Source organism: Corvus kubaryi, unplaced genomic scaffold (assembly GCF_017639235.1).
Source record: "Corvus kubaryi isolate FWS band 111438036 unplaced genomic scaffold, C.kubaryi_AGA036_p1.0 37232, whole genome shotgun sequence".
Classification (NCBI taxonomy): domain Eukaryota; kingdom Metazoa; phylum Chordata; class Aves; order Passeriformes; family Corvidae; genus Corvus; species Corvus kubaryi.
Window position 1 is genome coordinate 3,335,110 of NW_024581066.1, and position 23,748 is coordinate 3,358,857.

A 23,748-nucleotide genomic window follows, 5' to 3' on the forward strand; every position below is an offset into this window, starting at 1 on the left:
CAGGCTTCTGTGCCACACTGTTTGCATATGTAGCTTACAATTTAATGAAAAAATGTATTTTATAAAGTTACAGAGAAATGTAACTAAATATTTTAATAACTATCTCTCAAAGACCACTTCTTGGTTTAAATTACTCCAATGACTTGAGCAAAGTTACATGAGCTGGTAATTTGTTTCCATTTGATAGATTTGTTCAAGAATAAACATGGTTTGGTACTTGATCCTTCACAGTCTCCTGTAAGATCTTCAAAGGGAATCTGACGAAATAGGGGCTGGATGAGCAGACGGTGAGGTGGATTGAAAACTGGCTGAAGGGCCAGGACCAGAGGGTGGTGGTCTGGATAATGGGGCAGAGTATGCCCTCAGCAAGTCTGCAGATGATAGGGAACTGGGAGGAGCGGCTGATATGCCTGACGGTTGTGCTGCCATCCAGAGGGACACTGACAGCCTGCAGGAACCTCATGAAGTTCAACAAAAGGAAATGCAAATTCCTGCGCCTGAAGAGGGACAACGCCAGCAGCACACGTCAATACGTGCTCGGGGCAGTCGGCTGGAAAGCAGCTTTGCAGAAGAGGCCCTGGGGATGCTGATAGACACCAAGTGGAACGTGAGCCAGCAATATGCCCTTGTGGCAAACAGGACCAGCAGTATCCTGGGTTACATCAGAAGAAGCAGTTCCAGCAGGTCAAGAGGGGTGATCTTTCCCTCTCTTCTCAGCCCTGATGAGGCCATAGCTGCAGTGCTGTGTCCAGTCCTGGGCCCCCCGGTACAACAGAAACACGGGGCTACGAGAGAGAGCCAAGCAAAGGGCCATGAAGGCAGTTAAGGGAGTTCATCAGTATGTACAAATGTCTGAAGAGAAGATGTAAAGGTAATGGAGACAGACTTATCAGCGGTGTCCAGTGGTATCTTGCACTGTTTATCAAAATATTTATGGATAAGTTTTCCTAGCTGTGTGAAGCTATGGCCACATAGAGTATGCAAATACTAATAAATGCTATAGAAGTTATTGGAGTGTGTGTGTCCTGTGTGCCTATGTTTTAATAAGTGCACTCCTCAAAGGAGACAGATAAGAAGCACTTTATGTGGGAAATTAAGTGACTGGTAAGTAATATTATGAATTTGTACTAACAATGCAAGTTTAATCAAAACTGTCTAATAACACAAGCCTCAAAGTTTCACCCTTCCTGAAAGGAAACAATAGCTAAATCAGTATGCTAGAAGACTGAAGACAAGAAATCTGAACTTGCATAAAGTCATATTAAGGCTCTCTGAAGCAGCAGTTATTAAGAATTGTTCATATTAATATTGCCTTTCAAAACTAGGACCTAGACTGTCCTTCACCCTGAAGCCAAACAAAAGCCCTTGTTCAGATACACAGCCTAAGAAGGAGCCCTAGCAAAATGCTAAAATGTAATATGATAGCATTTAAATTTCCACCTGTCAGAACACAATTATATGCTTCAATTTGCTCTTAGCCCCAAGTTCTGCAAGGCAGTGAGGACACATCTTGTAAATTCAAAAACTTCCAAGCATGTCAGAGCCCTACCTCAGAAGTCAGTAGGCAGGTCTACAGAAATAACCTAGTCCTGTCATTTTGGGAAATATTTTCTCTGTTAGGCTTTGGATGAGGGTAAGTAGAATTGGACTTTATGAAAGCTAGCTGTCTAATGACTAATGCTGATACTGACATGGAACAAACAAGAAATTGAAGTAATCTGTCCTCAAATATTCTTGTGTATTGCAACAGCCTGCCACAGCCATCTAGGTTTCTACTCTGAAAAAAACAGAGATCTAAAAAGCATACTCTGTATGAGGCCAAGATGAAGTCAAATACATGTCTAAAGATGCCACACTGCTTTGCATTTCAACCAACCTGAGTATACCAACCATCAAAAGGGAGGTTTATGATCAGCTCCTCTCCTGTTCTCACATTCCTCCTCCGTTCTTTTCATTAAATTTGCTCACCCTGCAGCAACATGAATGCTAGATCAGTTCACCTATCTGACAGAAAGTAAGCAATTCCATTTGGGCAGAAGACTAAGTAAATTTTCTATAAAAATAAGCAAGTTAATCAGCTTAGCCTCTGGTCACAAGATCACTAGCAGCAACACAACGAATGTGGCTGACCCCATTTCACTATCAACCTGCAGAGGAGACATGCTTAGAACTGCATCTACAATTTCCAGTGTACCATCTATTCTGGTGAGCTGAAATGAAGTTATACTATCATTTATCTAAAGTATTCACATGGTTTACAACTTGTCTACATGTATATTTTATCACCTTTACCAGATATATCCCCAGAACCCTTATGAAAAGCTGAGTAATGCTATTAATCCATTATACATACAGAGAAACAAGTTTTAGTAAGAGCCCAAGGTCACAAGAAAAACAGAAAACCTGTTTCCACTCTACCTTTAAAAGGAGTAGTCCTGAGATACTGTCCTGAGATTTGATTCCCTGTCTATGCCCAAAACATTTCTTTATGTTAGGCCAACTTTAAAAGACTGAATCTAGAAGCTGAATATGAATGCATAATGAAGTGAAAATTGAATAATTTCCATCTGCTCATTTCCATCACTCTTTCAAAGACTAGCCATTTTCCTGGAAACTTCAGGGAAGCTAAGCAAAGCTAACGTTGCAAGAGACGAAACTTCTGGCATATGAGGAAAGTTGGTCAACATTTTGCGTCTCAAAGTAGTACTTCTACTGTTAGAGACTCCTTTCTCTATTACAAAAAGAATTACTCACAAATGTGGTCTGAAATCTCTCAAGCAAAGTAACAGTCAGCCTAACTGCAGACAGCCTGCCTTGGGAGTAATCCCGGAAAGGTAACAGCCAGGTGCACTTAAGTGCAGGTGCAGGGGAGAAATTCAGCCCACTTCTTTATTAGAGTTGGAAATGGCAAACATTTCCCGCAGTCAAAGTGAGGTCAAGCTCAGGAACTGTCCACTGAGAGGCCAAACTTGTCATACTTGAAGAGAGAAGGCATCAAGTGAGGAAGATGACATGGACATCACCTGGACTTACCAAAAGCAAATTGTATTCACTAACCTGAATGCCTTCTGTGTGATACGACTGTGAACTCTGTGGACCAGAGGAAGGCATTCTTACTGCATAGCTGCACATTGGCAAGGCTTCTGACAGTCTCCCATATAACCCTCACAGAAAAATTGGCAAGATGTGCATTGGATAACCATGTATGTTGGGCTGGGAACTGTACAACCCATTGGGCTAATGGGCTGCAGACAGCATAGAGTCCAACTGGTTTGCTGAGTTTCTCAGGGATCACTACCAGGATCACTGCTGGGCAACACAGGCCTACAATTCAGACAGATGTCAGCAGTCTCAAAAAATAGTCTGACAGAAGGCCTGTGAAAGTCAACGGCAAATGTAAAGTCCCACACATGGGAGGGGACCACTATGAGTACTGAAGAATCAACTTTCTTTCAAATAAGTGATTAAAATTAGTCCACAGAAAAGCAAATGGATGAATTAGCTGGCATTGATGAAGGGTTACACAGATAGTCATGCAAAAGAATATGTTATCTTCTCTAGAAATCCAGAGCAACAAAAATCTCACAAGTTTTCAACTAAATCCTGAGCTAAAGTATACAGGGCTTTTATTTTTATCTAAGAATATAAAAGGTTGCAGTGGTGTAAAAAACTTAAAAGCACAGACACTTAAAGTCACACAAAATTAAATCTGTTAACAAAAACCAAAAAAAAAGCTCAGGAACAGGTTCTCCAAGTGGTATGTAATTTCTCTTGAGGTCTGTGAGAACACGGTATCTGCCACTACTTCCATAATATGAAAGAAAATAAACTAGTCCTATGTTTAAGATCCCAAAAGACAAGACAAAATGAAAAGGCAAGTGTAAAATCAACACCTTTATTCCCTCAAACCTTAATACATAGTGGAAAAGGACGCTTCCTGAGAGTGTTAAAGAACTTTTTGCAGACAGGTTGGACTTTAAATAATACCTTCTCCTACCTCTGAAATTAGGATGCATACATAGTCAAGAATTCAGGATTGAGAAAATGAAAAAACTGGTATTATTTCAAGTTGCCAACAATCCAATGTTTTTTATCTGCAACCAATAATTAATTTTATTGAAAATGCAAACTTTGTGAAAGTAATATAAGAATTGAAACTGTTGCTATTGCCATACCTGGCATTAATACCGTACTTGGAGCAACTCTAGGTCATAAAACAGATGTTCCCATCGGACCTGATGTTCTTATCTGTACTCTTTTTATCTTCCTGTCCCACAACAGGAAGAATAAAGGAGAGGAAGGAAGACAATAAAAGCTTCCTGATTATCTGAAATATCAACTCATGTTTCCCTTCTCAAGTGAAACTGCTCATGAAACACAATAGAAAGGTAGGCAATTCAACACTCAGAAAGACAATGCTGTCACTCAAACAACAAATGGAGACTACTCATAGCATGTAATGGGTCATTGACATGAAAAAAATTATGACTGAAGTGACTCACTGTTCTCCCTAAATGCTTCAAGTGGTATAGCAGCCTTACAGATTATATGGTAGGCAATAACAAAGCAAAACTATTATTTCATTTCTGTAATCTTGGTTTAGAATCCTCAGGAAGGAATTCTACTCTTAATGTAGTTTTTCTTTGCAAAGTGGTCTGAAAACTGCTTGAATCTTTACATAAATAAATGGCAACTTGTCTGACATAAAGACTACAGAAAAAAACCAAAAACCCTGTATCTCAGAATAAGGATGTTTAAACAAATCAGGTGAGACCATTACGTTTCACCTCTGTTTTCAGGTGACATCCATACATACAGAATTTGGAATGAGCTTTTCTGGCATTGACCAAATCTCAGAAATGTTTGTGCAAATGTACTTTTGCAAAGGCTTATGTCCAAAATGTCCACGTGGCCATCTTGAAATTACTCATGTGCCTTCTCTGCAAACAGCAAATATTAAAAAAAGAGAGCGAGGTGAAGACAGCATTATTTGTGTCCAGTCATACACAGTGAACTGCAAATAAATAAAGAATTTAAGCCAATAGAAAATCCTAAAGAACTTGTCAGCTGCATTACGACTTTGATAAAATTAACTCACAATTAGAATATCCACATCTTGTGGCCCCTATTCAGTCAAAATACTTAATATTCCTCTTTTGGATGGTTTCTGTAGCTTCCACATCCCTCACATGCAACAGAAGCTAGTTCAATCAGGCAATGAGTCCACATGTCTCAGGAAGACATTAGAGTCCATGATACCAATTACATTTAAAAAAGAAAATCAATCTCTGCATCAAAATCCATGTATGTTTTTAGAGCCCACTATTCCAAGAAGCCAACCATGAAAGTTGATTTTGCTGTTCTTGTCTTGTTGCAATATTTGGCCAGTTTGTATGTGAAGATTCATGAGAGAGTTTCATTTCAGGCAGAGCCTTCAGGGGAAATCAGTGAGTTTGCCACTGTGAGTATACCAAAAAACAGACAAAAACAGCAACAAGAAAAAAACCAAAACCCCTACACCTCTCTATTTCTAATTGCTTGCACAAAAGTACTAAGCTAATACAGAACCCAGAACTCAAACCCACTGCATGAAAAAATCTGAAAACAGATTTTGGCCTTATCATCTTTCAGGGCAGGTCTTTTCCTCTGATTTGGCTATCCAAGCCAAAAGCTTTCAAAGGCTGAGCTGAACAATCTTGTTTTTCCCTCCAGAACCCTAAAAGAGCTTCTATCTTTCTGTCTACTACTACAAGAGAGTTCTCTGCTCCTTTCAGCAATCTTCCAGCCTACAGTTTCCTTCAGTTTCTTCAAGCTTCACCCTTCCTCTCCTTCTCTGCTTGCCCCATCTCTACACTAAAAGCTTCTCTGGGCCTCATGGCTCAGTTGCTTTCAAAAATCACTAATCTCTCCCTTCACAGCAGAGCAGCCAGGACAATATAATAAGAGAACCTTTCTTTTGCTGCCAAGCTGCCTTTTTTTTTTTTTTTTTTGGAAAAGGAAGAAAACAACACAATGAATGGTAAATGTGCAATAACTACAACTAAACAAAGCTATGGGTTACAGTATCATGCTTAATAGTTAAAACTATACACATATATAGACATGTAATTAAAGTTAATTAAGTACAGCTAGAACAAGCTACTGTAAAACCAGTGTAACTCACAGAAGAGAGGCCACCACCGGCATCATCATGTCTCAAATTAGACATGCAATTATTATCTGGAATGGTATTTTGGGAAGGTATTTCCTTCATGGTGGTAACAATCAAACACCCATCAGTAACTAGCTCCTCATCAAGCTGTTCTACTCAAGTCAGGAGTTCCACACTATGAGCCTGAATAAATTAGCCAGATATGCTATTAAAAATTAATAATGCCCAGAAACAAACTGAGAACATCTGATGCCAAACAGAATCATAAAGTAAATAAACAAAGCAACAAGTATTCCCAAAGGCTCTTATAAAATAGTTTTAATCTTGCAAATACTGGAGAAACACACATTTAAAAAACCCAAAGCACAAACAGCTGTTAGGGAGAGATTTTTAGCAAAAAAGAAATCATAGAAAGCATCAGCTCCAATACAACAACCTGATTAGTCAAAACAGGAAGGGATCTTACAGCCTTCCAAAAATACCACACCCTTCACCCTCTCTTATTTAAGCAATGTATTAAAAAACCCCAAAACAACACAAATATAACATACAGTGGTAACCTGAGAGCTAAAACATATAAAAATTTCAAGTATTTCATGTGTCTTAGGTACTGTGGCCTATAAATCAGAAGGTATTACAGCGGTACTCCAGTAATAAACAGGCATTTCTACATCTGCCATAAATTTCTCACATGATCAGAGAAAAACCTACTTACTACCTGCACAAATTAACTTGAAAAGATGGACTCTCAATTGTCTCTTCCTGAAAAACAGAAGTAAATGTGCAATCATTTGAAAAACAGATTCCGTAAGAAAAATAAACTGTTTTTTCATCCCTTTCAAGACACAATGGTACAGTTGCTTGTATTTCTCTGCACTGAAAAAAAAATCAGAGCTCTTATTTAATTTAAAGGAAAGAGATTCTGAAAGAACATGCTGTTGGCTGACACTACAAAGTCACACTGGTGGTGAAAAGTTTTATTGCTCTTCATGTAACCATTGGCTTTTATATTATCAGATCTATAGACCACACTTGCAAGGCTGTCAGCCAACCCAAACTCACACACCCCAGAAGCTTCCATCTTCCTTGTAACTTAGGGTTTTCAGAAGTCCATATTCAGTATTTATGAGTTTAAATCACTTAAGAACTTCAGAAAGTGTTGTCCTGACAGAACAGAAATTATGTAGAAACCTTGTAAGAGAAGTGCATTTTTGCAAATCCTACATGTATTTTACTCACCATACTTTCCCTGGGTGTTTCACACAAGGTGCATCACAGAACACGGCATGCAATACCAGAACAGGGCTGTGGATTTGTTAGAGGAGTTTGAGAGGACAGAGCAGCAGGGTGGGGACAAGGGAATAAAGAAAAATAATTTAAAAAATAAGCACCATGAAAGAATTTATGAGATTATATAAATAGGAAAAAAAATGAAAAATTAAGGGCCTTGGGTAGGTAAATCCGACCTTGCAATAGAGTGTCTTGTAAAAAATGGATTTGAACAACAGTTCTTTAAAGCCAAACAGAATTCCTGGAACAGCCCCAGCACGGATACACAACAGAGGAAAAAAGTGTACAAACTGAAAAAAAAGTATTTTTTAAATATTGAAATTTCCAGCAGACTAAGGTTTCAGCTGTCATATGGTTGCAGAAACAAATTGATTTAGGCTGATGTGCATGAAGTCCATATACACAGAGCCAGAGAATACAGTGTGGCACATTCCAGCTTTCCGCAGCAGGAGTTTGATGCAGCTAAGACATGACAAAAAGGCTCAGAGAGAACAATATTGCAGAAAATGGGATAAAATAACACAGAAGGGGTTAGCTGCCTGCCACAAGCCCAATGGGGAATTGAAAGAAAAGTCTGCAGGGACAGCAGCTCACATTGACAAAGGAAATTGCATTGTTCAAAAGGATAACGTTTTCCAGAACACTTAAGGGTTTTGTTTCATGCTAGACCCAAAGGAATTGTTATCCAAACAATAAATCATTTACACTGTAAAAGCCTGAAAACAGCATTTGGTGTATTGATATATTTTGATGCTCACAACATCCCAAGTAAGTACCAATCAGTCTTCAGCATCATAGATTTGTTTCACATTCTACAAATAACTCACTCAAAAATAGTTTAAAATTGCAAATAATTTCAAAATTGTTTGGCTTTCATTCATCAGTGATCTTTTCGTCTGCTTGTTTTAAGTAACACATTTTCAAGTCATCTTTCCTTAGAACCATCCCATCAGCTGCACTAACCAGGGGGGTTATGTAGTCTTTATTTATGTAACAGGAATTACTCAAAAGATGCACCTTCTCAAGGATCTAAAAATCACAGTTCCAACAGAGAGGCAGCACTGAATATACTTCATCCCGTATTGTTTTAAGCAGCACTTATGCACAGGACTGCATGCATGACTCCAAGCGACTCTTTACCTAGTCAATAGCAGAAGTCAGCTGTTCACAAAACATACTGGTTTTTTGTGAAAAGATACAGAGAATTTGTACAGTTTAGCAAACACTTCAAACCATGACTGAAGCCACATCTAAACGATGTGAAGAGTCGGTGCACTATCCAACCCGAATTTAGCACTATGGATCCTGTTGAAAACTCTGGGAAACTACTTTTCCATAAGGCATCCAAGATCACAAAAGCAAGTAGATAGCTACCTTCACTATTAGAGCTTATAGGACTAAACACATGGCTGCAGGCCGTAAGACAATTCTTTAATAAGCAGGAAGTAGTTATGGAATGTACTGATTTAGGGAAAGAAAGAAAACAGTGTGTTTGCTACCTGTGCCAACCCACTGGCTTAAAACCTTTGAAACACATTCCAGAAGGTACCAGCAAATGGGCAGCACAGGGTTACAAATGCACATCAGCTTCTGTTTAGGAAGACATAAATCCCCCCCCCCACTGTCCTGCAAAGGCTTAAAGGTTAAAGCTGTTCCAGTCCTTGAGCAAACTGACAGAGCATTAGCTCCAACTTACTCCATTTCACTCATCTTCCCAACCTAATTTATGCTGGCTAGTTTATCACTGCCCAGGAAGAACTAAACAGGCCAACTTCTGTCAGCATCTGCCAGAAAGCCACGAGAATTTCTGTATGACCCCTCGTCACTTGTGTTTCTTCTTAGTGTTCAGGAACACAAGCCTTTCTAAATGCTCATGGGTCCTCTCCAACAAACAACTATGGGGAAATAGCAGAACTTGACACAAGTCCCCAGCTTTACTGTAGCCACCGGTCAACTCCAATGGACATTCTTCTATTTGCTCATCTAATTAATGTTTTGCAAGAGGCAATGAGGTGTTTTGGTGTCTTCTTTATTTGTGGGGCTTTCCCCCAATTATTACCATCGAAGCAGGTGCACTTTTGCACTTAAATTAGCACAAAACATGAAAACAGATCATACCTGCTATCATTAATCTGAAATTATATGCCAGTTTAGGTTTGATTTGCTTTTTAGTATGATGGGCTCCCTTTTTCACTTACACTTTCTAATGAGGTACAGAAGTATTTTAATGGGGAACAAAGAAATAATTTCACAGATAGCTTTGTTCTGCTGAGTTTTCTTAAGATATCCATTCATTACTCTTGGCATGTAATTACAGTTTCAAATGCACCCTGCACCCATCTAACTTCCTTGTGTATTCTCCATTCTGAAATACCTTAAGGTGGGCTTAAATGCTGAGCAACTGGATCTACATAATTTTTTTCATGTTCACATAGATATTACAGTTTCTTACATCCCTTCTGTTATATCAGGATGCCTTCTGTCCTTTTGATAGCCCTGTGCTAACTGCAGAGTGTTCTCAAATAATTTATCCAGCAACTAGCCTGATGATCCAGAGACTTAAAGCTCAAGAAAAAGTGAGGCTTCCAAGGCAGATTTTTCCTCCAGCTGCTTAGCATGAGATATTGAACTTGGTTTTTAGCTCCAAATCTGTGACAGCCGAGCTGATGCACAGTCTTCTCTCAAGTAGCTCATATACAACTTGATGCCATAGTAATCAAGTCAATGGATCATGGTTTTGGAACAAGATCAAACAAAAGTGCACAAGCTGCATTTAGGAAACAGTGTCACCTTAAACACCATTCCCAGAAGCAAACAGCCTCAGCTGAGGTAATGCCTGAAGTTTGTTCAGTCCATAAAGCATATTCCCTTATCAAAAAATCTCCTGCCTAGAAAGGATCAGTCATGAAATTCAATGGACAGCAGCATCACTTCTGTAACACGAAAAGCAGCAGTGAGGCATGACACGTTTACTGTGGCTGGAAGTGCTGAAGACCTTATTAACTTTTAAATGTTCCTGTGTTTCAAAACGAATACAAATCTGCTTGTTATGTCAGGCTTTTTACAGCATATACTAGCTTTTAGAAAACCAAGTAAGAGTACAACCCCAAGTAAATATGCCTTCACTGCAGTAACAACAGGATCAAGGATTTTAAGCTGGTCACTATCACTGTCTCAGCACTGCTCCACATTTGGTTCTGCTCCAAACAGTTTAAAATGCCTTGGGGAAATCCAGCCTATTTAATGTATCAGAATGCCAGGAATTATCTAAATCACTATTTTTTTTATTAGCAGCAGTTCTCAAATACATGAGCTTTTTTATTCCATTAAATATTTAATTACAACTGTAAATAGAGATACATGAGTAGCAACAAAAATAAAAATAGAATGACTGGTGTTTATGAGCTGCAACAACTTTATCAAATACAAAACAAGCCGCTGATTATGTTGACATCATACAGTCAAAAATGAAACTTACTAAGTCCTCTTAAAATCCTGGTTTTAAGGTAAGAAATTAATAAAAAGCACTTTATTCCCTACAAATACTGCACATAGAGGGTTTTACAGGCTGTGCAAAAGTGGGGAGAAATAGGTAAATTTTTCTTCATCTTCAGAGAGCAGGGCTATGTAGCATTACTAAAAATACCACTCTGATACTTCTTCATCCAGGGCTAGATGCTATCTACACAGTCAAATTCACAGTGCATTGATCAAAAAAAAACAAGACAACCCCCTATAAAAATACTCAAATCCTTTGTTATACTTGGAAAGTCTTTATAAAAGTTAAAGAATTCTGAGGAGCAAATCCTATTAAGAAAAAAAATCAGACCAAGTTTTGATGGATACGGACTCAAAAAAACCCTAGGAATAAGTTTCCAATCTAATAAAAATTCTTTTCTGATTAAATCAATTCATTTAACTGGCACCAATGTATCATCATCCTCTCTTGCCCCTCCTCAACTTCTGAGGTTCTCCCAATTCCCCACACACATTTCTTTAGCTGAGTGGCCCCTCTGTCCACTCAGGCACAGTAGATAGTCAAGCAAGCATAAAAAGCCCAGCGTTTGTCACTTGAGGGGACAGTGGGTTAACTGCCTTCCCTTGTCACACAAATGACCAAGGAATCTGTGAGTGCCTCATTTCTCCATAAATGGATCAACTGCATCCCCACCAGGCAAAGGAGCACACCCAGCTCATCGTTCCCCCCGTGGGCATGCAGGTTTCAAGCAAGCAGCAGCACACATCCTGGATTTAGCTCTTTAGGGAATACACACTTATTGCCTTAATAGAGATTTATCCTCAAGTAATCTACTTTTGTTCCCAGAAACTGTGAAGGACAAGTTGAAAACAGCTTGATTGTCCACTCAGACTACACAATCTTACAAACATTAGAGTGTCACTGCATGGGAAAATTAATGTTACACTTTTTCACTCTACCAACTGTCATCTAGGAATGCAAAAATTTAAACAGTTGCATCAAAATCTTATTTTAAGAAACCTCCTTTCAGACTCTGAAATACAACAGAGGAGTTATTTGGTGTAAGACGATATATGGACCTTGCAAGACATTAGCAGGGTGCTCATTTTTTTTCCCTCTCAGTAATGAAACCATGAAAAAGGTATGGGAAACAGACCTGAAATAATGTTACAAAAAAAACAAAGCAAGAGAAACCCATCTCTTGTGCCTCAAGAAAACATTCAGTCAGGGGAGACAGATCTAGGGAGTTTATCACAGGACTTTCTTTTTCAGGAACAATGAAGAGTATATGATTTCCCATCCTGAATGGCAATAAAGCAGGGTTTATTTATCATAGGCATGAGCTGGCCTGTTGTTTCCATCCTTCCATAGTCTGAGAAGTTCTTTTCCCTTCAGTATTTTACCATTCCTGGTTATGCACTGGAAGAAGGCCTAAGCTAAACATACAACCAGTCATAGCAACTAGCTTCTTTGGGCATCCTCTACTGACAGTGAACTGATTACATTTGTGAGGAGATATTAATTAAGCGTAATTTTCCTTGTGTTTTAAGTACTCCCACTACCCTTAAAAGTGTTACAGTCAATGGTCAGCCACAAGACCAAATCACTGAAGACTGCGGAGTATTTGGTTGTGTAACAGACAAGGAAATTAAGCTGCAAGTTTCTGCATCCTTAAACAAGGATGGTAAACGCTGATAAAAAGAAAGGATGACAATAGCAAAAAACTAATTTGGATTTTCCTTAATGCTGGTAGAATTAGGAAAAGCAAAGCAGTGAAAAGCACTTTTTCTATACCTACACTGAAGTTAACGTCTGGAAGAAATATAGGCTAAGATTTATGTCTTTTTTTCAGAAACTAGAAAACTTCATTTCTCAAAAGTCTTGAATGGGCTGAGTTAAATTTATACATGCATACATATATAAATTAATTTTTAGTGCAACTTTGAAACTTAAAGTCATTTTGTATTACTGTGCAACAACATAAAGTCAGACACTATAAATTAAGCTTGCTACAGTGAATATGCCTCTCAAATTTTTTAAATTTAGCTTTAGAGATTTGCACTTTCAAAGTGACTGATGTTGAAATCATCAGAACTGATATGTTAGATTAATGCAATGCTGAATGATTTTCTCATATGCCAGAGAAAGAGCTGCTCCTAGGATTAGTGTATTTGGTTTACATGGCTAGGTTTTGGGGGGGGTGAGGGGCCGCTGCCAAGGTGGCCTCTGTGAGACCAGTGGCTGCCTCATGCCGGACACTGCCAGCTCCAGCTGGCTCCCTGCCAAACCTGCTCTTTGCCAAAGCTGGGCCCATCAACAGCACAAGTTGGTGCCTCTGTTGATTACACATATAAGGAAAAAAACTTGCCCAGGAGCTATGGGAGAGGAGCAAGAAAAATGTGAGAGAAACAGCCCTGCAGATGCCAAGGTCAGAGAAGGAGAACAGGAAGGAGGCATTCCAGGTGCCGGAGCAGAGACTCCTCTGCTTCCCATGAAGACAGTAGGTTGTCCTCCTGCGGCCCATGGAGGACCACACCAGAGCAGGTGACCACACTGCAGCCCATGCCAGAGCAGGTGAATGTGCTCTCAAGGAAGCTGTAGCCTGTGGAGAGCCCACAAAGGAGCAGGAAGTGCAGCCCATGGGAGCCCATGCTGGAGCAGTCCATTCCTCGAGTGCACCCCAGGGAGGGCACCCATGCTGGTACAGTTTTTGAAAAGCTGCAGCTTGTGTGGAGGACCCACACTGGAACAGTTTGACAGGGACTATATCCTGTGGCACAGATCCCACACCACAGCAGGGAATAGTGAGAAGAAGTCGTGACCAAGTGTTATGAACTGACTGCAGCCACCATTTCCCAATACCCTGTGCCACTTGGGGCATTGAGGGGAAGGAGGCTGAAGATTCAGGAACAAAGGACTGAAGTTGAGCTGGAAAGATAGGGGGAAGGCAGAAGGTGGTTTTAGTCTTGTCCTTGCTTCTCACTATCCTATCCTATATTTAATTGGCAGTAGATTAATTTAAATTTTCCCCAAGTTGAGTCTGTTTTGCCTGTGACAGTAATTGGTCATCTCCCCATCTTCATCTCAGCTAAAAGATGTTCTATCTCATGTTCTCCCCCTGTCCTCAAAAGGACAGGGGGAGAGAGAGAGAGAGTGGCTTGGTGGGCAGCTGGCAGAAAACCAAGGTTAACCCACTATAACCAAAAAGAGAAAAACTGTTAGGTATCGTTATTTTCACTGGGTTGCAATACAAAATTACTTTTGTGTGTGGTAACTACAGAAATAAATTATTCAGGATTTGAAATTCCCCATATCATTTTCAAAAGAAAACATTTAACATTTTTTTTCCCTAAAATGTTATTCAGTATTTTCTCAACACTGTTCAATTATTTTGGTCCACCTTTTCCACTTTTCTGAACATTTATTTTCTCTAATTATGTTTGTCTACAAAACATTATTGGAGAAAGACACCTGCAAGGAAATCAGCATTTCAACATAAGAATTCCCCTCCACACACAGTCTGTCAGCAGTGAAGCAGACTGCATGCTACTACTTCAGCAAGAATCACAACTCATGCTAAGTACTACTGCTCCAGGCAGGCGATCCACATACCAGTCTCCTGTTGAGAAAAAGCCCAAATCCCTCTAACTTGAGTTTGTTCCCTTGATTTTAACGATGAAATCTAAATATAGATACCTATCTCCAGGACCAGACAGACATTTGGAATTAAAATCTACAACTGTACCATCAAAAAGCTTCAAATATTGGAAGCTGACTCTCCAGAACCCTCTGAACTGCCCCCATACATGTACTGTCCTACACAGCACACACCATTATTTTTGGTGTCTGCCATTATTCCAGATGGCAAATTATTTATACCTGCTTAATGCAAAGGACTCTGACAACTGTGCACCAAGCACAGCATCACCAGTTGGGCAACGGAGGGGATCGTCCTGCTCTACTCTGCACTGCTGTGGCCTCACCTCGAGTGGTGTGTGCAGCTCTGGGTGCCACAATATAAGAAAGATATGAAGCTGTTAAAAAGAGTCACACCAAAGGACACAACCGAGATGGTGAAAGGCCTGGAGAGGAAGCCATAGAAGTGACTGAGGTCATTTGGCTTGTTCAGCCTGGAGGAGAGGAGACTGAGGGGAGACCCCATTGCAATTACAACTTTCTCATGAGGGGAAATGGAGGAGAAAGCTCTTTTCTCTGGTGCCCAGTGACACGACCCAAGGGAATGGCCTGAAGCTGTGTCAGGGGAGGTTTAGGGGGGATATTGGAAAAAGGTTCTTCACCCAGAAGGTGGCTGGGCACTGGAACAGGCTCCCCAGGGAAGTGGTCACAGCACCAAGCCTGACAGAGCTCAAGAAGCACTTGGACAATGTTCTCAGGTACATGGTATGATCCTTGGGGTGTCCCTTGCAGGGCCAGGAGCTGGTCTTGGATGATCCTGTGAGTCCCTTCCAACTCAGGATATTCTGTGATTCTATTAATTCATTTAACTCAAAAGAAGCCACATGTTTGCATTTATTTCAAGACTGGGGCTGTTTTGGGAACATGGGTAATGTTTTTTGAATTCTGATTTATATCCTGGCATTATTCTTCCTTAAACTGAAGCCACTGGCGCTGTCCAGCAACGGACTGGGCTTGACTGGGTTCTACTCCTGTTAGTGCTTTACATCAAGCTATGTCCACCTTCTTTGTTTAGGTGATGCAGGTTATAGCTGTGCACATGGTGTCTTCTGCATCCTTCTGAAGATTACAAATCTGTCTTCTGACTTTTGACGTTAGTGTTAATTTTAATGCAAGAGCAGAAATGCACTTGGAAACTGTCCAACAATGCTTTTGTTGAGAATTTCCAGTATCACTAAAAAAAAAAAAAAAAAAAAGAGAGACAAACAAAGCTGCCTAACAGACCTACTAGTTTTTGAATAATAAAAATGAACTGGCAAAATTGGATTTGGGATTTCAACTTTTATAAAGGTATTATGACAGGTGAATTAAAGCTATATTTTATTTATGATTTGGTCATGCAGCTCTGAGAAGTATTCTGGCCACACTTGTCAGGCACCATTGTAAACTGCCTTAAGCCTAACACTTGCACATCAGATATCTGCCTCTGCTGCCAAGTGACACTGCTACCCCTGTACCTCATAGCCACTTTGCTCCCTGGGTGGCAATGCTGCCAAAGACATAGCAGTGTGCAACAGCATCAACTGGTCAAGTAACAGCAAGAGTACTTAGAATCTGAAAATCCCAACATTGCCCTTGCTGCTGATCAGAACTTCAGTAAAAAAACAAGAAATGATGCAATAATTCTCAGTAACTTCTCCTGATTATGATTATTCAAAAATAACAGACTGAGGATTGCCAGGAAATAATGCTGTCCTGATGTCAGGTCTCCCCAAAAGTTAGTTTTGAACCAGTTTCTTAAAAGAGAATTTTTTAAATCTTTTAACATAATCAAGCAAATAATTAAATTTAGACATTATTAGAGAGAGTACCACTACATCCTTGGGAAGGAATATGTGTATTTGTCAAAAATGAATATATGCTTGAAGCGTATCTCTTGTAGCTTAGAAAGAAATCTGTTCAGTTTTTAAGCTTTTATTATACAAAATTAAGTTCTCCAGAATTCTTTGCTGAGGTACCAGGAAAGCAGCTATTCAATACTTGTCATTACTCTGGGATGCAGAGACATGACAGAGAGCTGCTGCAAATTAAACCAGACTAACTCCCATCAGCTAAAGCCTACCAGGTTGGCTACTCTTTCCCAATCCCTACCTCCTCCTTTTTCTGTTAATGAATTCACATTTTATCAAAAACAGGCAACACCAATGAGAAAGAAACAAAAACCACAAAAACCAAAACCACTATGCAAAGAAGCATTTAAGAATATTTCACACATCAGTTTTCTCTCCAACACTTTCAATACCAGGCAAACAATTTCACAAAGAGGCACAAGGAACTAGTTGAAGCAAATACATAGAATCTGAAAAATCTCAGCTCTGCAGAGATTTCAGGTAAAGGTTTGCAACATCACTGTGATCACATCTACAGTGTTGGAGTTCCTCGCATCTCTCGTAAATTCCTCCATTAAGAGTATGGCTCTTCAGCACACTGGCTACAGCATGTGTGTACACTGAGGCCTCACTTCAGCAAAAACTCCTCATTGGGCCTTCAAACACGTTACAGCAGATTCATTTAATCTTAAATGCAGCATCTGAGTTCACAAAAGAACAGGGGTGAGTTGTGTTCACATATTTCATAGTACAAGCTGTGTTGCTGCCACTTGGAAAAAGATAACCCTACAAAAACAACTAGCCAATGAGCCACATGATATTAAGATCCATTTGAAGAACAATTAATTAGCAAGACACCAGCAATATGTTCCAGATTTTTACTTCCTCTATGGTTAGTCAATAATTAAATATTGATCAATTTTAAAGAACAACTTGCTCTGTGCTTTCAGAAGAGATAATGCAGTTGAATTTTGAACCTCTTTACCATATTCTTGAACCTCTTTACCACAGTCCTCAAATTGAAATCTGTGTAAGAAAAACCTAAAACAAGCACAAACAAACCAAAAACCACACCACCATAACCCACAACTGTTAGAGTTTTGAAATCTAGAAACAAACTGTTCCTATATTTGACAACCTTTTTACATAAACAATTTGATCCAAATTGGCTTCAGAAGATGTTTTTTAACCCCTCAAACTCTACATGGATTAAGAAGTGTTGCACATGAGTAAGTTATGCTATTCACTTCAACAAAAGTCAATATGAAATGCCTACTGTGACCTACAAGGATTTACTGTAAGTAATGAACAAAATACGCTGGCCCAATTTCATCCCTATTACAACTGAAATCAATTTAAGAAATCACTTCAATGAAGCAAAACCCAACCCCCTCCTCAATGCTGAAAGACTACATATGAAACTTCAAAATCTGTTCATGTGTATCTTGACTTGCACTCACTATATACCCTCCTTCTGCCTCACCTGTCCTTGTGCAGCATCAAGTCTGTGATAACATACTTTTACATTCAGTGCCTCCATGAATGCTCACTCCTTGTATTTTGATTTTCTTTGTAGGTATCAAGCAACATGATTATCTCAGAGGGAGCTGTAATGAAATGTTACGCAACTTCGTGAGGTGGATGGAGGATGTGAATATCTTCATTATGCAATACTGGCCGAAAGCTATCATATGTCAATGACTATCCCATTCAAAATGATGCATCTCAAAGTAATTAGTTTGTCTCCTGGAGTGGAAGAGTGGAGTGTAGGAAATAACTTCTTCAGCAAGAGAACACTCAAACCCCTCAAAGATTTATCTGAAAACAGAAAATAACAACCTTTCTCCAAAACTGTATAAGCAAAATAGAATTTATAAATAAATAGACATTTTATTTATATTCATGCAATAGCCCGTCTGTTACGACATTCATGAGTAATGCAGTTACCTTAAACCACAAAACAAAGTATTTTCAGGTATCTACTGTTGGCATATCAGTGTACTGCAGTGTATTCACAATAAATGTAAATTAAATAAATACTTTATGGCAAGCTAGATATATCAATGCTCCAATTTTTTTCCTCTCTGCATTGTTCAAATAGGCTGTGGGAGTAAAAATAACTGGATCAAATGAGAGGGAAACCCCCAAAAGAACATGCATTCATGCCACACAGATTACAGAGAAAGCTTTTCACACAAATGCTGCAGGGTTATTGAAGACTACTATTGTGACAAAATATTGACTTAATAAAAATAATAATAACCCCCAACAACAACAACCCAGCAATAAAACCACACACAAAATCAAGGTTTTGCACTTTCAATCTTCAAACAAGTTAATGCCTATTTTCCTTCTTCCTGCTAATATGATTTATTATACAGGTATCTGACCATTCAGCTACCACACATCAAACTGTTGACAGACTGTTCCCCCCTGCAATTAACAATCATTCATTTGATCACAGATATCAACATGTAGAAAAATCAGTTACAAGAGCCACAGCTCAGATTTCTGTGCTTTCCATGTTTTAGCTGTACTGAGATAAGGCACTGACCTTTCTTCTTGATTCACAATGGGTGAATACTCCACTTACAAGCTTACTACTGTGAAGCCTTGTTGTCAGCGTGAAGAATCACAAAATTGTGTTGAAGGCATACAGAATTCAATACCTTTCTCAACATTTGAAATGTGATCTTTGCAACTGATCATCAGTTCTTGTCATTTCCCCCAAAGTATAAACAACTCAAGTTTAAGATTTCACTAAGAGGGATAAAATACTCTGCAGGTTAATGGGAAGGGAGGGTTATAGTCCATGAACTAGTTGGTAAAGGACCTTCTTTCAGGCTTCATCTTTAAAGGACTCTACTATGCCATCTAGGATTTTCACGTAATAAAGGCAATTTATCCTTCTAATCAGACCATTTCTATTCAAAGAGACTTCAGGTGGCTGTACCACATGAAATATTTTCCTGTGCCTCTTGAAGTCAATGTGACTGTGATTGCAAATTCACACTCACTAATGTAAAGAATAGCAGACTGTTGCATTATGCAAGCCCATCCACATTCTTTCACATCCCTGTAAATGCAGCTACTTTCCTGTCTTGATTGTACTGTACACCCTAACAATGGGTTTCACCTAATAAGCTATTCAGGAAACTTACACAGCGTGCAGGTCCTCTCAACCCATTTCCTTGCTGTTACAAGTAACATGAAAAATGCTTTCAAACATCATCTGAGACAGGAACACTCTGAAGCACCTTAAATTCTCATAAAATATTCACTAGAGCTATCCACAGTATCAGTTCTATTGTGGCCTCAAACACAGTTAAGTCATGTACTACTGCTGCAGGAAGAAAAGTCTTGAAGGAAATCTCTACCCCACATAGGTAAGAGTATGTTCAAAGTCCTATGCATGGAGAAGAAAAAGATGGGGGAGGGGAAGAATGAAAATCATATCTAGAATTTAAAGAAAAAGAAAACAGCTGTTTTCTTTTAGCTATTCTAGAATTACATTATAATCACCGTGAGATAAATGCTCTAACCTCCATCTGTACCATCCCAATCTTCCTCCTCCCACATCAGTGCTGAATTTGCTGGAATAGAAGAAGCAATCAGCCAAGAACGTTAAAAAATATTTCCAGTTAGGAAGAGACTTGCATGTGGTTTGGAACAGTACGGACATCCCATTTACCTCAGATCTGACCACTACGGGACCTCTAAGTGGCTCCTTTCTCTATCATTTGGGAAATGCCATGCCATGTAGTTACTGGAGCAACACTTTTCTTCTGGAGTCCCAGCTGGCAGACAGCCTAACAGAGCACCTAGACAGTGGTCTAGAAAATAAGGAAAAAAAAGAGGTGGGGGGGAAAAAGAAGCTGGCTTACGTGCTCCAGTTTGTCTTTCCTCCTCAGCCAGACACTGGCACTGTAGTCCTGCTGCTTGACAGTGCTGTAGAAGTTCGCACCTACTCTGGTGAGGCTTGGGGAAGGCTCCCTGGGTCTGCTCTTCAGCCTCATCTGCTCGAAGCCCTCATGGGGGGATGAGGAGAGCCAGTCATGCCTGACTTCCATCTTGACATGACAAGGCAAAGTCCAAGGGAAAAAAACCAGAAGAAATGAAGAAATTAAGAGGCACTAAATGAAGATGGTCCAAAAAGGAACAGGATGGGAGAAGAAGAAAGAAAAGGAAAGCAAAAAAACCCCTTAAAACCAGAAAATGGTAAGAGAAGGGAGAGACAAGGAGAAATAAGGTAGAAGGAGTGGAAGGAGAAGAAAAGGCTGCAGGTACGAGAGAGGAGCGGGCTGGGAGAGATGAAAGGGCACTCGGGAAAGAAGATGCTCCAAGATGCCGCTGCTTGTTGCCCTGGCCGCCACCGAGCTGCAGTCCAGGACCGACGCAGCGGGAAGCGGCTGCGTGCGGCTCTGCCCGGGACGAAGGCGAGGGGCGGCGCGGCCCCGGCAGCCGAGGCCGGGCGGGGCTGCCGCCTCCAGCCCGCCTGCAGGTTGGCGCAGTGGAGGGGCCGCCGCCCGCCCGGGGATGCGCCCGGCTCCTCCCCCACCTCCCCTCCCCGCAGCCACCTTCGGGGAAGCAGCCAGCGGCACGGGAGAGCCCCTTCCTTTCGAGAGGAGCTGCCGCTGCCGCCGTGCTGGGGCCCCCCGTGCCCCTAGGGAAGTTGTCTCGTTTGCTCTCCCCCCGTCCCGGCGGCACCGACCCGCCCGCAGCCCGCCGAGGGCTGGGCGGCCGCTTGCCACTCCCTCTCCTGGAAGCCTTTGTCCGATCTCCCCACGGCGGAGGCTCCCGGGGCCGCTGCCCGCTGCCCTGTCCTGCCCGGCCCGGGGCGGGATGTGCCCCTCACCCCGCCCGGCTCCGCCGCGGCCAGCGGGGATGCGGGGCTGTGGGCGCCGGAGGCACCGCGCCGGCCTCTCCCGCAGCCCCTCTCCGTCACCGCGTCCCCTCCCTCCCTGGGCAGGGGCTCCCGGTGCTCTCGGGCGTAACCAGACCGAGCTGCCGGTCCTTTCGCCGGGGCAGCCAGGAGCGCACCTCGCCTGACCAGGAGGCGAAAGCCCCGGCTCGGCTCCGGTCCAGGTCCGAGTCCCGCCTGGAAGCCCTCGCCGCTGCAGCGGCTCAGCCAGCACCAGACCTCAGGAATCAAATCGCTTCTGTGGTCCCGGTGGACAATGTAGCTGGGATGCCCATACTCGTAGATCCCTGGCATCTAGGATTTCTCTCATAAAATAAAAGACCTTTTGGGGTGGTTTCTATAGTCCGCTGCCATCTCTTTTAGTGGAAGTTGATGTGTGTTGCTATTTAGCTCAAACGTGTTTCAGCAGAAAAAAGGACTTTCCTTTTTCACAGTATGAAAAGCCACCTCGCTAATTGCCCACACACTTTGCAAAGCTATATTAGGCATAGACAAGAAAACTTTCTCACACAGTGCATCAAGAAATATTTACTGGAGCTCAGAACAACATTTCAGTTTCTGGTCAATACTTGCTGTCAGGCAAATGTTTGCCTGTATTCCTGTCCTTTGGAAATAGGTGCCTCTATGAGCATGTACAATTAATACATCAACATCTGCAGATTTTTTTTCCCTGCTACAGAACTAAACTGATGTAGCTATTCAGATAAAGGGATGCTGAACTAGAAGTCTACACTTGAATCCAGTTAACTGCAAATAGCCTTTGAATGGTAAAAAAAGTTCATCCAGACAAATTTCTGAGAAAATTGTGGAACAGCCCTCAGCTAATCACTTCATCTACAGTGAGCTCTACTTCCATCTGATCAAAAGGCAAATTTAAAATATCCTTATGGTTGGACTTAAGGTGTATCACTGCAAAATATCAGCTAGAAACCAGACAGATAATGATTTTTTCCTTTCAAAATTCTAAGGATAAAGGCAAAACTCACATCACAACTCATAACTGAGGGCTATTATTAAAAGATAATACTAGTATCTTTGTGAAATACTGGAAAAATAAACTGAACAGTAGCGGAGGTTTGGTAGGAACATAAATTACAACATCTTCTTCTAAAACTAGAAAGACAATTTCAAAATACTTGCCTAAATACTACTACAAAAAAGAGTGTACCAAAATATCAACAACCAGAACCTTCAGTGTTATACACAATGTTATATATTTTTAACTCACCAGTGTAAAGGATTTGCAGTTTTCTTCCTATTAACTTTCTAGTTTCTTCAGTTAGAAAATTTAGGTATTTCCAAGACTGTCAATACAACCTCAAAACACCTGGATCAAAAATGAGACCTATGTGATCCTGCTGCATGCAGGACACACTTGAAGGCACTGAGATTTAATGTATGGCACATCCCAGCTGAAGCAGTTTTAAACTTACACAGAATAACTTGATTAGAAGCCTGCTGAACTGAACTTTAGCTGTAGATGCCCATTAAGGAATTCTATGTGCTCATGGATGCACCTACTCCCAAAGGACTGGAATAAATGCCATCATTCAGTCAGAAGAAAGGAAAAGAAAGGAAAAGAAAGGAAAAGAGCCTCTGTGTTTCTTCAAGCGTATCATAACCCAGCAGGTGTACATATACATATATGTATGTATCATGTTCTTAGAAAAACTGCCTGTGCTGTAAAGCAGGAAAGCCTGCTTTGTGCTGGTTTTGCCTAAGAATTTTCACATTGTCTCTATAGCAGTATATGAAGCACTTAAACCTTGTCTTTAGCCTTCAGATCGTTCTGGTTTATGCTGCCTGCAAATATTAAAAAAGAAGGGCTGTTAGTGTCACTCTGCAGTTGCCACCTGCTTTGCTCCCCATCCCTTAGTACTATAACAGAATCCATATGCCACTGTACTTGAGTACAAGACATTGTCTCATTCCCCCCATGTGTATTAAGATTTTTTTTTTAAACATATGTTAGCTTTTTGGTAGGGTTAATTTGTCCTACCTTCCCTAGCTACACTACCAGCAGACCTCAACTGCCAGAGGAGCTTCTTTCTGCCTATCCAGGACAGCCAGAAAATGGAGTCCTAAAGTTGCTTTTAGTCTCTAGGCTATAAAGAGAAAGTTTGCTCCTTTTTCCAAGCACCTTCTTTGACACGTAGGTGTGCTGCATTCTACTACTACTACTGCCAACATTATTATTATTATCCCAGTCCTACTCTCACTAGGAATGAGAGAGAAAAGGCAAAAAAGAAGCCTGGAAAAAGTCTGTTAAAATCATGTGAGCAAGCTATGCTTGCAAAGCCTTTGTTGCTTACTAACCCCAAGCAGAAAAGATTCCTAGTGGGAAAACATAATCTAATGACTATAAATTTTTGTGTTTTCGTAA

General features: G+C 40.6%; 1 protein-coding gene across 1 annotated transcript in view; it reads right to left on the reverse strand.

Annotated features, from left to right (window-relative positions):
- PLD5 (phospholipase D family member 5) overlaps positions 1-20,903 on the reverse strand; it is a 176,878-nt gene extending 155,975 nt beyond the window's left edge. Inside the window, exon 1 of the mRNA XM_042022993.1 lies at positions 20,329-20,903. Within this exon, the coding sequence (XP_041878927.1) occupies positions 20,329-20,514 (186 nt within the window). The 5' untranslated portion in view covers positions 20,515-20,903. The remainder of the gene's footprint in view (positions 1-20,328) is intronic.
- Positions 20,904-23,748: the final 2,845 nt, after the last annotated feature.